We start from the raw sequence: 13,562 nt of genomic DNA on the forward strand, positions 1-13,562 counted from the left end.
GATAAATGGACACTGCTATGGTAATGGCCACAGTGAATATAATCTTTCCTTACAAAGTTATCTTCCTCTAAAAGATACTATTTTCTCTGATAAATTCTCTAATTAGACCCATGTACATATATTACAGAGATAATTCTTTTGAACTGAATTATCTGATGGTTATAAATAAATGTAAACAAAAAATACAAATATAAATTTTAAAATACTCTGTAAAGTTAAATGTGCTTATTTTCTTTTCAGTGCCATACAACACAAACAACATTTTCTACTCCTATTTCATATAAGCTATACAAAAAAAGAATAAGTATTAGTAAGTAGCATGAAGAATGTCATGTGTATAAATAGCACTGCTGAGTACATAATGTTCTGCTACTCTAGGGACAGCGGGGACAAATATCTGACACAACCTGTATGAATAATATACTTTAAGTAGACTGCAATATATACCCTCATTCAAATAAAACTTTACAAATAGAAATCTTGCTGCTGTTATAGTTCCAAATCTGTTTCATTTTTAAAACAAAGTGGTTAAGAGTACCTTACCTCTAGAGTCTCTCCAATTCTAAATTCTTAAAACATTTTTAGTTGTTATAATCACTTTTCTATAGTAGTAATTAAAACATCACTGCTCTCTTCTCATCCTGTCTTTTCATACCATTTGTTAAGTTACAAGAATGAAATCATGAAAAGAGTTTGCTCAATAATCTCATGGGCCTGCAGGGTAAGAGTGTAGAAACTCCAATCCTTAAATAATATCCAGGTCTTCATTAAATTTCAAATATAAATACTAAAAGCAAATATACCATTTGTGCCTATGGTTGGAAAAAAAATGTAATATAGCTTTAAAAGCCTTAATGAAATTTTGAAATGGCACAAATAGGTATTTGTTCAAGAAAATGTATATCTAGGTACTCTTCTATCATACTCTATCTTATCCCTTCATCAACTTTCTCCTTTACAGAGTTAAAAAAAGAGTTCACAAAGGTAAATATAATTTTTTTTTAATTTATTTGTGAAGTTACTTGACATACAGTGTAGTCTTGACTTGAGGAGTAGATTCCTGTGATTCATCACTTACATACAACACCAAGTGCTCATCCCAACAAGTGCCCTCCTCAATGCCCATCACCCATTTTCCCCTCTCCACCACTCCCCATCAACCCTCAGTTTGTTCTCTGTATTTAAGAGTCTCTCTGGGAATGCAAGCTGGTGCAGCCACTCTGGAAAACAGTATGGAGGTTCCTCAAAAAACTAAAAACTGAACTACCCTACGAACCAGCAATTGCACTACTAGGCATTTACCCAAGGGATACAGGTGTGCTGTTTCAAAGGGACACATGCACCCCTATGTTTATAGCAGCACTATCAACAATAGCCAAAGTATGGAAAGAGCCCAAATGTCCATCAATGGATGAATGGATAAAGAAGATGTGGTATATATATACAATGGAGTATTACTCGGCAATCAAAAAGAATGAAACCTTGCCATTTGCAACTACGTGGATGGAACTAGAGGATATGATGTGAAGTGAAATTAGAGAAAGACAAAAATCATATGACTTCACTCATATGAGGACTTTAAGAGACAAAACAGATGAACATAAGGGAAGGGAAACAAAAATAATATAAAAACAGGGAGGGGGACAAAGCATAAGAGACTCATAAATATGGAGAACAAACTGAGGGTTACGGGAGGGGTTGTGGAAGGGGGCATGGGCTAAATGGGTAAGGGGCACTAGGGAATCTACTCCTGAAATCATTGTTGCACTATATGCTAATTTGGATATAAATTTTAAAAAATAAAAAATAAAACAAGTTAATAAAAAATAAATAAAAAAAATTTTTTTTAAGTCTCTTATGGTCTGCCTCTCTGTAACTTATTTTTTCCTCCCCTTCCCCTATGGTCATCTGTTAAGTTTCTCAAATTCCACATATGAGTGAAATCACATGATATCTGTCTTTCTCTGACTGACTTCTTTCACTTAGCATAATACCCTCCAGTTTCATCCACGTTGCTGCAAATGGCAAGATTTCATTCTTTTTCATCACCTTTTAAAAAAATATCTTATAATCGTAAATATAAGCTTTCATTTTCTTGATGTACCACAGTAACTATTACACTTAAGGAAAACTCCTACAAAAGTCATTTCTGATTGCAGTGGTGTTTCATTATCATGCGATAGTTTTTCCAACCAAAAAAAAAAAAAAAAAAAAAAAAAATGACTGAATAGATGGAAAAATCTATAATCAATTGTTGGTTTGTTAGTCATTATTTTGGATATCAAGAGAATCCAGGGAAAACAATGGCGGACATCACATCTTGGTTATGGAAGTTTTAAACATGTGTTTACAAATTCTTTGATATCCTCCCTGTAAAGGTGAGATCTATGTTCCCTCCCACTGACTCTGGGCCCACCTTCACAACTCGCAACTAATAAAATGTAGCTGTAAAGGACACTATGTAACTTACAAAGCTAGCTCAGAAAAGGCTGTACAGATTCTGCTCCCCAGCTGCTCAATCTGGGAGAAGCCAGTAACTATGTAACAACGTGAGACCCCATGCTAGAGAAGCCACAGGTAGTCACTCCAATGAAAAGCCAGCTGAGTTCCCTGGGGACAGTCAGCAATCAACTCCTAGGCCTGTCAGTGACCACCTTAAATCTCTACCACAGCTGAGCTTTAGATGACTACAGTTGCAATGCAGTTAGTTGTTGGCTGCAATAACTAACTAGAATTGCATGAGGTAACCCAAGTGAGAAATGCCAAACTATACAGTTCCCAATTTCCCGAGTCATAAAATTGTAAGGAAAAAGAAAAAGAGCAGTTTCAAGCCACAAAGTTTAGGAGAAATTTGCTGCACAGTAATAGTAATTAATCAGCAGTTTATCCGCTTTATAGAAAGAACTCTAAACCAACTAGACAGAAGGCCTAGAGTCCATTTCCAACTCTACTAACTAGAGCTGAAATTCACTAGCTTGAGTGAACCTGTCATTTCCATGGAATTCAGCTTCTTCATTGATAAGAAAGTTAGGCAAAATGCACTTTAAGGTTTCTTTTAGCTCTAGCATTAGTAATTTTTATAACCACCAAATTGCCCCTTCCTAATTCTCATTTTTGTTTTTGTTGTACTATATGACTTTTCTATTTTTTTGTTTGTTTGAGACAGAATTCATGTGAGCGGAGGAGAGGCACAGAGAAGAGGAAAGAGAGACTCTTAAGTAGGCTCCATGCTATCAGCGCAGAACCCAATGTGGGGCTCGATCTCACAAACCATGAGATCATGTCCTGAGCCAAGATCAACTTGGATGCTTAACTGACTGAGACACCCAAGAGCCCCTGATTTTTCTGTTTCCAGCTCAAGATTTGAAAATGTGTTCAGAACCAAAAAGCAAAGACCTTGTGGTATACAAATCAATAAAAATAAGTGTTTTTATATAAAAAATTGTGATTATAATCTTAAAATAGGAAATTTCTTTACTTTATCACTAAAACTCTTCTACAATTAGTCCTAAGTAATGATCTTATTTTTACACTTTTCTACATTTTTCATTTTAAGTATGCGTGATTTTTATAATCAGAAAAATATAATTTATTAAAATTTAAGATATGCATATCCTGTGACTTAACAATTCCACCTTAGAAAACTATTTGAACATCTGCATAAAAAGAAATGTAAGTACTGCACCTTGTAAGAAAAAACTGCAAATTAAAGAAATGATTGGACAAACTGTAGTTCATTCATATTCCAGATTACTGTACAGCAAATGGAAAGAACAGTACTGACAAAGATGGATCTACACAATACATTTTGCAGTAAATAAAAGAAGGCCATAAAATAGCACAACACCTTTTATTTACACACATGCACACACACATTTCTGTAAACATATGGTTATTTAACTCCATGGAAAAAGGTCTGTCAAGGACATCCAAACTATTAACTGTAGTTACCCAAAGAAGAGCTGGTGCTAGTGAGGATAGAGAAAGGACTTTTACTCTATCTGAACTGCATGGAAAACAACTACAATGTATTTGTGCATTATTTAGGTAATATCTCAATTAAATTTTTAAAAATAAACTTCATTCGTCCATTTGCAGCTACGTAGCTGGAACTAGAGGGTATTATGCTAAGTGCATTTAGTCAGTCAGAGAAAGGCAAATATCATATGACTTCACTGATAAAAGGACTTTAAGATACAAAACAGATGAACATAAGGTAAGGGAAGCAAAAATAATATAAAAACAGGGAGAGGGACAAAACATAAAAGACTCTTATAGAGAACAGAGGTGTGCTGGAGGGGTTAGGGGAGGAGTGGATGGGCTAAATGGGTAAGGGGCTTATGGAATCTATTCCAGAAATCATTGTTGAACCATGTGCTAACTAACTTAAATGTAAATTATAAAAAATAAATAAATAAATAAACCATTAGGGGTTAGAGAAAGGTATCTTGGTGAATGGCACTCAGTTATATAAATATAAACTAAGCTCTAAATTGAATATTTGGTATATGGGGTAAATTTGCCAAAGAAAATTTGACAGGTAATGTGAAAAAAATAAAATGTGTTTAATAAATAAATATAAAAATAAAAATAAACTTCATTCTTTTAAAACATGCTTTAGCAAACTATTTCCTCCGGAACGATAAATAGAAATGTATATAATATGACCCACAACAGCTCAAAAATTCATATATTTGAACCACTTCTCACATGAAGTACTGAGACAAAAACATGTATCAAGAGTCTACTCTATGCCTAATCCATGATAGGTACTTTATACGTTATCCCATTTAATCCTAACATAATCACCTTCATTTCTCCAAGAGAAAATGGATGTTCAGAAGTTAAATAACCTGGCAAAAGCAGAGCAAGATTATGAAAGAAAATTCAAACTAAAGTCTTCCTAACTCTAAAGCCCAAGGTTCTCTTAGAGAAAAACTAAAGTAGATAGCCCTTCAATGCACTTCCAGCTAAACAACTCACTTGAAACTCTTTAAGTTTGCAAATGCCCAAATTACCCCATTTTTATGAAAATATAATAAACACATATATTTAGAAAATATATAAACTAAAAAAAAATGTAAATTACAAAAAGTACTTTTAAAGAGATTAAAATTTTAATTATAAAATGTGATTTAAAGGTGAAAAAGTCAGGGGTGCCTGGGTGGCTCAGTCGGTTGAGCGTCCGACTTCAGCTCAGGTCACGATCTCACGGTTCGTGGGTTCGAGCCCCGCGTCAGGCTCTGGGCTGATGGCTCAGAGCCTGGAGCCTGCTTCCGATTCTGGGTCTCCCTCTCTCTCTGCCCCTCCCCCATTCATGCTCTGTCTCTCTCTGTCTCAAAAATAAATAAACATTAAAAAAAAATAATAATAAAAAAAATTAAAAAAATAAAGGTGAAAAAGTCTAAAGTACTTTTAACTACATAAGTTAAATATGTATCACATGCTCTAACAGTAATTCTTCTCAGATACTCTCAAAAAATGATGTATTTTGAGGATAGAAGAAATGAAGTATTTTGAAGCTGTCACCATCAAGATGTTTTTAATACGATACTCACACTGACACACAATCATAATCAAGGAACAAAATATTATATATTATTGTAATAAAACCATATCACACACAAAAAGTTGCTGAAACAAAGAATCTAAAAGGAAAGAACAGAGGAACAGAAGATGTAAGGACAGACTAGAAGCAATGGTAATGAACAAAGAAAAGCCATATTTCAAATCCTCTGATACCCCCACAAAAATTACTTCTCTCTCCACCCCCACCCCCCCCCCACACACACACACATACACAAAAGGATTTCCTTCTAGCACCCTACCATAAAATACAGTGTTATTATAATGCAGTTATATACAATTAAAATCTCCCCTGGCAGTTTAAAAAGGCAATCTGGAGAGTTTAGGCCAAGACAAAATGACTGTTACTACTTTCCTTAGACAGAGGAAAAGGATCTATGTTGAAGATCAGTTTTCTACATGCCCAGAAATCAAATTCAATTCATGGAAGTAAAGCAGAATTATTAGCATGGCTCTTAGATGCATAACGCTAGGTATGCTAAAATAATATGAAAATTTTATCCCATCATATAACATAAGTATAGGTTTTTATTGTTCTAAATCACATAAAACGTTTAGATTATCTTTAAAAGTGTTCTGTAACATCACTAAACCATTTCATTATGGAACTATTTTCTAAAGTTTCTACTGACAATAGATACAAGGCTCCTTTCCTATCTGGCTGGCTTTAAACCAAAAATGTCCATGCACCCATTCATATTCAACTCCTAGTATTCCCAGATCTTGCCTTTTTAGAGGCCATTTTGCCTCCCCATAAAATGCCCTTATGGAAAGAAGAATAAGTCATTTGAAACCACGTCTATTATCCAATCTCTTCCTTCTTTGACATAAGAACAATTAGTATTCCTACCTCCATCACTCCCCTCCACTAGCTTCGAAATGGAATTATTATTATTTTGGTTGGAATAATGAATAATGTTTATATGTACTTTTGAGAATCTATTTTAAATACAAGTTTTCCAATTCATCATTATAGCAATGTTCTTTGTAACTTATCTTTAAAGTTAAAAAAAAACAAAAGTTTTAGCTAACCATTTGCACTATTTTTAATGATTTTAAATTTAATTTTTTTATGATTTTATTTTAACTTATTTAACAGACACATATACAGTGTTCACAATATGCCAGGCACTAGTTTAAGTGCTTTCATATATGAACTCATTCAATCCTCATAATAACTCCTGGCAATAATACTATTATCACCTCCATTTTGCAGAAAAGGAAATTTAGCCATGGAGAAGTTAGGACACTTGCCTAAAGTCACACTACTAATTGGTACAGGAGCCAGAAACAAACCCAGGCACTCTAATTCCAGAGTCAAACTTGTAAACAGCCTATGAAATTGTCTCTCCAATTTGTTGAAAACTCTTTAAAACTGTCCAAAAAGGGACTCCATAAGATGTTGCATTTTGTGAGAGCCTTTTTAGAGGGGAAAAATACTACCAGGAAGTTCAAATTATAAGGCATTAAATCAATTACAAGACATCAATAACAGAAATCATGTTTTCAAAAAGGATATTTTTCTTAGTTCATGTGATATTTTCAAATCAAAATGGGTTTTCAAAGAAAAAGTGTATGTTTTAATATAACACAATTTTTAGGTTTTAAATTTTAATCACTGGGGCGCCTGAGTGGCTCAGTTGGTTAAGTATCTGACTTCGACTCATCTCAGGATCTCACAGCTTGTAGGTTCGAGCCTCGTGGCTCATGGGTTTGAGCACCGCATTGGGCTCTGTGCTGACAGATCAGAGCCTGAAATCAGCTTCCAGTTCTGTGTGTGTCTCTCTCTGTCCCTCCCCTGCTCATGCCCTCTCTCTCTCTCATTCTCTCTCTCTCTCTCAAAAACAAACATCAAAAAATAAATAAATTTTAATCATTAAATGTATAATTTTAGGAAAATGTGAAATTTAAATTTCATAAGCATCAAAACTGTACACAAATATTTGTATATTTGATCACTTAAATGTTCTAAAGGATTTATCAGACATATTTAATAAACACTACTATTTGGCTAATAAGTACTATAAAAGTTGAAATTTCAAACTGACAGCCCATTTCCCTGCTTTTTAAAATAAGATATAACATATAAGGTATAACTTGTTATGAAATTGGAAAAGCAGTTACATTTTATTTTTTTAAGCAGTTACATTTTATACTCTTTTAATACACTGTTCTAGACTAAGCTAAATTTCTTAAAACAATTTCATTGTATATAGGATAATTTGGGTCAACATGGGGATATCTTCCTAGGAGAAATCGCTATCTCTTTCTATCTCCCACTTTTGAACTGTGAAGAAAGAAATGAATTATAAACCAGAAGTAAAAAGCTAGTAACTTTGCAATCTTGGCTAAATTATTTCACTCTAGGCTTCAGTGTCCTCGTCTACAAAATGAGAAATTTAAACTAGATAACATCCACAAATCTATACAGTTCTAAAACTTGTATTTGCAAAAAGTTTTAAATTTTAAATGTCACCTCATCTGAAGAATCTAGTTGTCCCAAAGTTCCTGTTGCACCTGCAAAACCTTTGGAAAGGAAAAAAAAAAATTTCCTTCATAGCTGTTACGTATTGCCTTACTTTAAAATTATTCTGAGACATAAAAAAAAGCTAAGTTTTGTTACATTAAGACAACTCATTCTGACAGTTATCTTGGGAGAGTTCAACATTTATCTTTAATAAATTTGGGCCTAATATAGGTTTATACTTCAAAGGAAATCTGTAGTGAAAACCCAGATTTAATCATCACAAATAATGTTTCAGAAGGATCTCTTTCTTTTTATATCATGGTTTACTAAAATATTAAGATACTAAAGTTTTGGGCTACTCTTAAATAGCAACTGCTACCTTCTTCATGAGCTAAAAACAGGACCTTAAATAAACTTAACCAAATTCCATTTAAGAAATGTATTCTCTTCTTTGGCCAATCTATTCTTTCTTGCTTCTACATGTTTACCACCAAGGAATGACACATTACTTAAATTTCTCCAACAACAAGTCAAGTGTGAGGGTCTTTCTGTTTTAACACAGAAAAGTCACCACTGTTCAAATTAAACAGACAAACCTTGCACTGCCAGAGTGCTAGTGCCAGCTGATGGTTCCTGTAGACCGTATACAAGTTTATCCTCGGGATAGGTAAGTCCAGAGCTCTTCAGAGCTATAAGGTACTTTTCATGACTTTTCTTTGCACAAGCATTTTCTCCAAGACCTAATATTTAAAATCAGAAAAAAAATTCCATTCAAAATATAAGTAAAGCGATCTCAGTAACTAATATATATATAAAAGAGCTGAATATTCTAATGGCAGGAGAACCCTAGAATGAATAATATAAAACAGCTTCAGGCAAAATTGCACAGCATGTTTATAACAAATAATAAAATCTACTAGGTAACAAATGTAAAATATGCCAGAGATTATAAGCAAGGCACAAGAGGTACACAGATTAATAAGGGTATAATTCCTGCCTTCAAGGAACCTGAAAACTCATGTCAGAGAAAGGCAGATAATCCGGTAAATGACAATTTAGTGTATTAGACTTCACCATTTGGTTTGACAATCTGTGCTCTCACAGTACTGTGCAGCTAGACTTAACCCAAAGCAAAATACTTAGGAAAGGCTTCCTGGATAAAATAATACCCGGGTGGAATGTTCAAGCATTATAACTGAGATTACTCTTAATTTGTTTTATCAAACTTTTTCCATCACATTTTCTATCACAAGAATTAAAAGTATAATTTCTATAGAAGTATCAGTTAAAATTAATTTATTCCAAGTAATACTGAAAACCTTAAGTTCTAGAATTACATAATCCTGGAACTTTCACTTTAGCATTGCGGCTTATTAATTATTGCCAATTTTTGTTTTGTTTTTTAATATATTTATGGAGCATGGAATAACAGTAAAAGAAAAACATGTATTTTGAGAGTTCTTTAAAAAGAAAAAGAAAAAGAAAAAGAGAAGAGAAGAGAAGAGAAGAGAAGAGAAGAGAAGAGAAGAGAAGAGAAAAAGATTGGGGCACCTGGGTGGCTCAGTCGGTTAAGCGTCCGACTTTGGCTCAGGTCATGATCTCGCGGTTTGTGAGTTCAAGCCCCGCGTCAGGCTCTGTGCTGATGGCTCAGAGCCTGGAGCCTGTTTCAGATTCTGTGTCTCCCTCTCTCTCTCTGACCCTCCCCCGTTCATGCTCTCTGTCTCAAAAGTAAATAAACGTTTAAAAAAAAATTTTTAAATAAAAAAAAAAAAGAAAAAAGAAAAGAAAAAGATTATTCGCTCTCTGAAAGCCAAAATACCATGGCATTGGACACCTCTTAGGCAAATTACATATCTTAAATTAAGATCTCAATCTCTTGATTATAAAAATACATAAATGAACTTAATACTTGTTGAGCTTTTCTCTATTTTCTCTCCTTGCTAGCCTGAATAATTGCAATAGAACAGTTTTGGTTTGCGTTTTTTGGTTTTTTTTTAAGATTTATTTATTTTTGAGAGAGAGAGCACGCGCGCAAGACAGGGACAGAAGATCTGAAGCGGGGTCTGTGCTGACAGCACAGAGCTCGATGTGGGGCTTGAACCCAAGTGCCCCAGAACAGTTTTGGGTTTTCTTGTTTTGTTTTAAAAAGTATTTTTAAATTTATTTTTGGGAGAGAGAGAGAGAGAGAGAGAGAGACAAAGCATGAGCAGGGGAGGGGCAGAGAGAAAGGGAGACACAGAATCTGAAGCAGGCTGCAGTCTCTGAGCTGTCAGCACAGAGCCCAAAACAGGGCTCGAACCCATGAACCACAAGATCATGACCTGAGCCGAAGTGGGATGCTTAACCGACTGAGCCACCCATGAGCCCCTAGTTTAGTTTTTTAAATGTCTCTCTGGGCTGGTTTAAAAAAAGACAAAAAACAAAACAAACAAACAAACAAACAAAACCACTCTAGCACTTATTAAAACAGACAGGAATACATCTATCCTTCAGTTCAAGTCCAATATTAAAAACAATTACATTTAGTGTAACACAAACAATTACATTTAGTTTATAAAGAATAAAGACCTTTGGGGCACCTGGGTAGCTCGGTCAGTTAAGCATCTGATTTCGGCTCAGGTCATGATCTCAAGGCTTGTGAGTTCGAGCCCGCATTGGGCTTTGTGCTGATAGCTCAGAGCCTGGTGCCTGGTTCAGACTGTCTTCTTGGTCTTTCTCTCTGCCCTTCCCCTGATCTGTCTCTCTCTCTCAAATATAAATAACATTAAAAAAATTAAAAAAAAAAAAAATAAAGACCTTCTAAGCGTCCTATATGAGAAATGACTACATGTCTCCTGAGTAATAAAAGCCATGTGTTTCTCTCAATCACGATGGATGAAATTTTTGTAATACTTTAAGTTTACTTATTTTTGAGAAAGGGCGTGGGCATGTGCACACATGCAAAGGGGCAGAGAGAAAATCCCAAACAGGCTCCATGCTGCCAGTGCAGAGCCCAACACAGGGCTCAAACACACAAAACTGTGAGATCATGACCTGAGCCAAGATCATGACCTGAGCCGAGATCAAGAGTTGGACGCTTAACTGACTGAGCCATCCAGGTGTAATACTTTTTAATACTGTAATACTGTAATACTTTTTAAATAACAAAATGTATTTTACCAACCTTCACAACAAGCCTGAGAAAAATGAATGTATAATCACCATTTTTAAAAGTGAAGAAGCTGAGGCTTACAAAGATAACATAGCCAGTGAGTAAGCAAGCGGTGATAAGCAGTGAAGCTAGACTGCAAATTTTAAACTTCTTGATCAAAATTTAATGTGATTTCCATCACTAAAAATCACTCAAGCATTTCTGTTGTGTTGTTTTTTAATTTCAATAAATAATTAAAAAGGAATTGTGGAAATAAAAGACAATTACCATAAATCTTTCCTAAGGTATACATTCTTACAATGATTAAGAACAACTTGCTGCTTTCTTTCACAACAGTTGAGTTTCTGAGTAAGGTTGAAGAATAACAGACCACCAGGTATAATTTATCTCTCTCCAGCTTTATCACCAAAACTCAAATACAAGCTACCATCATCTTTACCCTAGGCTACTATAGCAGAGCTTTTCTGTTCTTGCCCCTTCCCATCTATTTTGGCAAAACAGCAAATCATCTTTTCAAAACACATATCTGATCATGTCACTCTTAAGCTTAGAATATTTCCATGCTTGGGGCGCCTGGGTGGCTCAGTTGGTTAAGTGTCCGACTTCAGCTCAGGTCATGGTCTCGCAGTTTGTGGGTTTGAGCCCCGTATTGTACTCTGCGCTGACAGAGCCTGCTTCAGATCCTCGGTCATCCTCTTTCTCTGCCCCTCCCCCACTCTTTCTCTCAAAAATAAACATTTAAAATATATATATTTCCATGAATTCCCAACACATTCAGGATATCACATACAATATCACATGGCCTATGAGAGCCATGGATCCAACCTTATGTGGTAGCCTTACTGGTGTCACTATCACCCTACCTTCATTTAATTTCAACACTAGACCTTTTTTTAGTCCTTTTTAAAAAAGTAAGCTCATTGTCATCCACAAATATTTCAACATGGAATCTAGGAGGTGTCCAGGTGTGACTGATAGTCTTTATATTTATCTTATTTGGGGTTTATTAAGCATCTTGGATCTGTAAGTCAATGTTTTACATCCAATTAGGGAAATTTTAGTCAGGATTTTTTCTAATGTTTTTTTCTGCCACATTCATACTCTCCTGTCCTCCTGGGATTCCAATTATAGGCATGTTAGATCCAATTTAGTCTAACAGGTCCCTAAGACTCTCTTGTATTTTCTCTCTGTTCTCTAGATAGAATGATCTATTAATCTGTCTTTGAATTTACTAAGTCTTTCTTCTACCCTCTCCAATCTGCTGCTAAATCTATCCAGTAAATTTTCTCAATTATTGCACTCAACACTAATTTTCAGTTCTAGAATTTTTTTTGTTTATATTTCTTTGCTAAGATTCCTGATCTCTTCACTCATTAACAGCATATTTACTTTTAGTTATCTAAATAGATTTTCCTTTAATTTATTGAATGTATTGACAATAGATGCTTCAATGTCTTTATCTGCTAAATCCAACATATGGACCATTTCAAGATCAATTTCTATTGACTGCCCTATTTCTTGGTTATAGTGCACAACTTATTTTCTTGCATGTTTAGTAGTTTTTATTGTATACTGGACATTCTAAGGACATATTATAGAAGATTCTGAATTCTATTATCTTCCTTTGAAGAGTATCAATTTTAATTTAGTGGACTACTCAATTAATAGCCTGATCACAAACTCATGAAGGTTTGGTTTTAAAATTTGTAAAGGGCAGGTCTGTAGAAAGCCTAAGGTTCTCAAAAGGCCCTCTAAAGTGACAGAGCACCTGGGTGGCTCAGTAGGTTGGGCGTCCGACTTCAGTTCAGGTCATGATCTCGCGATTTGTGAGTTCGAGCCCTGTCGGCTCTGTGCTGACAGCTCAGAGCCTGGAATCTGTTTCGGTTTGTGTGTCTCCCTCTCTCTCTCAAAAACAAATAAACATTAAAAAAAAATTTTTTTTTAAGTGACAGGAATAATCTCTAAATTCTGTCTCCATTGCAGAATCTGCCAGGGTTTTAGGCTTCATTAAATCTGACCTAGGGTAGACCTTACTCGAAGGTGTCTCAGCTAGATACCTGGGGTATTAACAAGGTCTCTCCAGTCTGGTTGGGCTGAAACGCCAATGTCTCCCAAAACTGCCTAACCTCTAATGCCACTATTCTGCTTTTAACCCAATAGCAGTCACTCTATAGTGACTCTCTAGTAAGCCTGAGGCAGTCTCATACTGTACAGGTGAATCTCCGTCCTCAGCCAACCACCTTCAGGGGTCCCTCATTCATCTGCCCTAATACCTCTTGGTATTCTACCCCAAAGATTCCAGTTTCCAACTGCTTCCACTGTCCTAACCTGTGATCTCTGCCTCCTTGGCTCACTTGG

The 13,562-nt window shown here is 35.1% G+C and overlaps 1 protein-coding gene across 1 annotated transcript in view; it reads right to left on the reverse strand.

Annotated features, from left to right (window-relative positions):
• UBR3 (ubiquitin protein ligase E3 component n-recognin 3) overlaps positions 1-13,562 on the reverse strand; it is a 237,715-nt gene that overhangs the window by 183,092 nt on the left and 41,061 nt on the right. The window contains exons 4-5 of the mRNA XM_081796370.1: positions 8,650-8,793; positions 8,063-8,112 (exon numbers count right to left, since the gene is read on the reverse strand). Coding sequence (XP_081652496.1) covers positions 8,063-8,112; positions 8,650-8,793 — 194 coding nt within the window. The remainder of the gene's footprint in view (positions 1-8,062; positions 8,113-8,649; positions 8,794-13,562) is intronic.

Source organism: Panthera onca, chromosome C1, assembly GCF_046562875.1.
Source record: "Panthera onca isolate mPanOnc1 chromosome C1, mPanOnc1 haplotype 2, whole genome shotgun sequence".
In the NCBI taxonomy this organism is placed as follows: Eukaryota; Metazoa; Chordata; class Mammalia; order Carnivora; family Felidae; genus Panthera; species Panthera onca.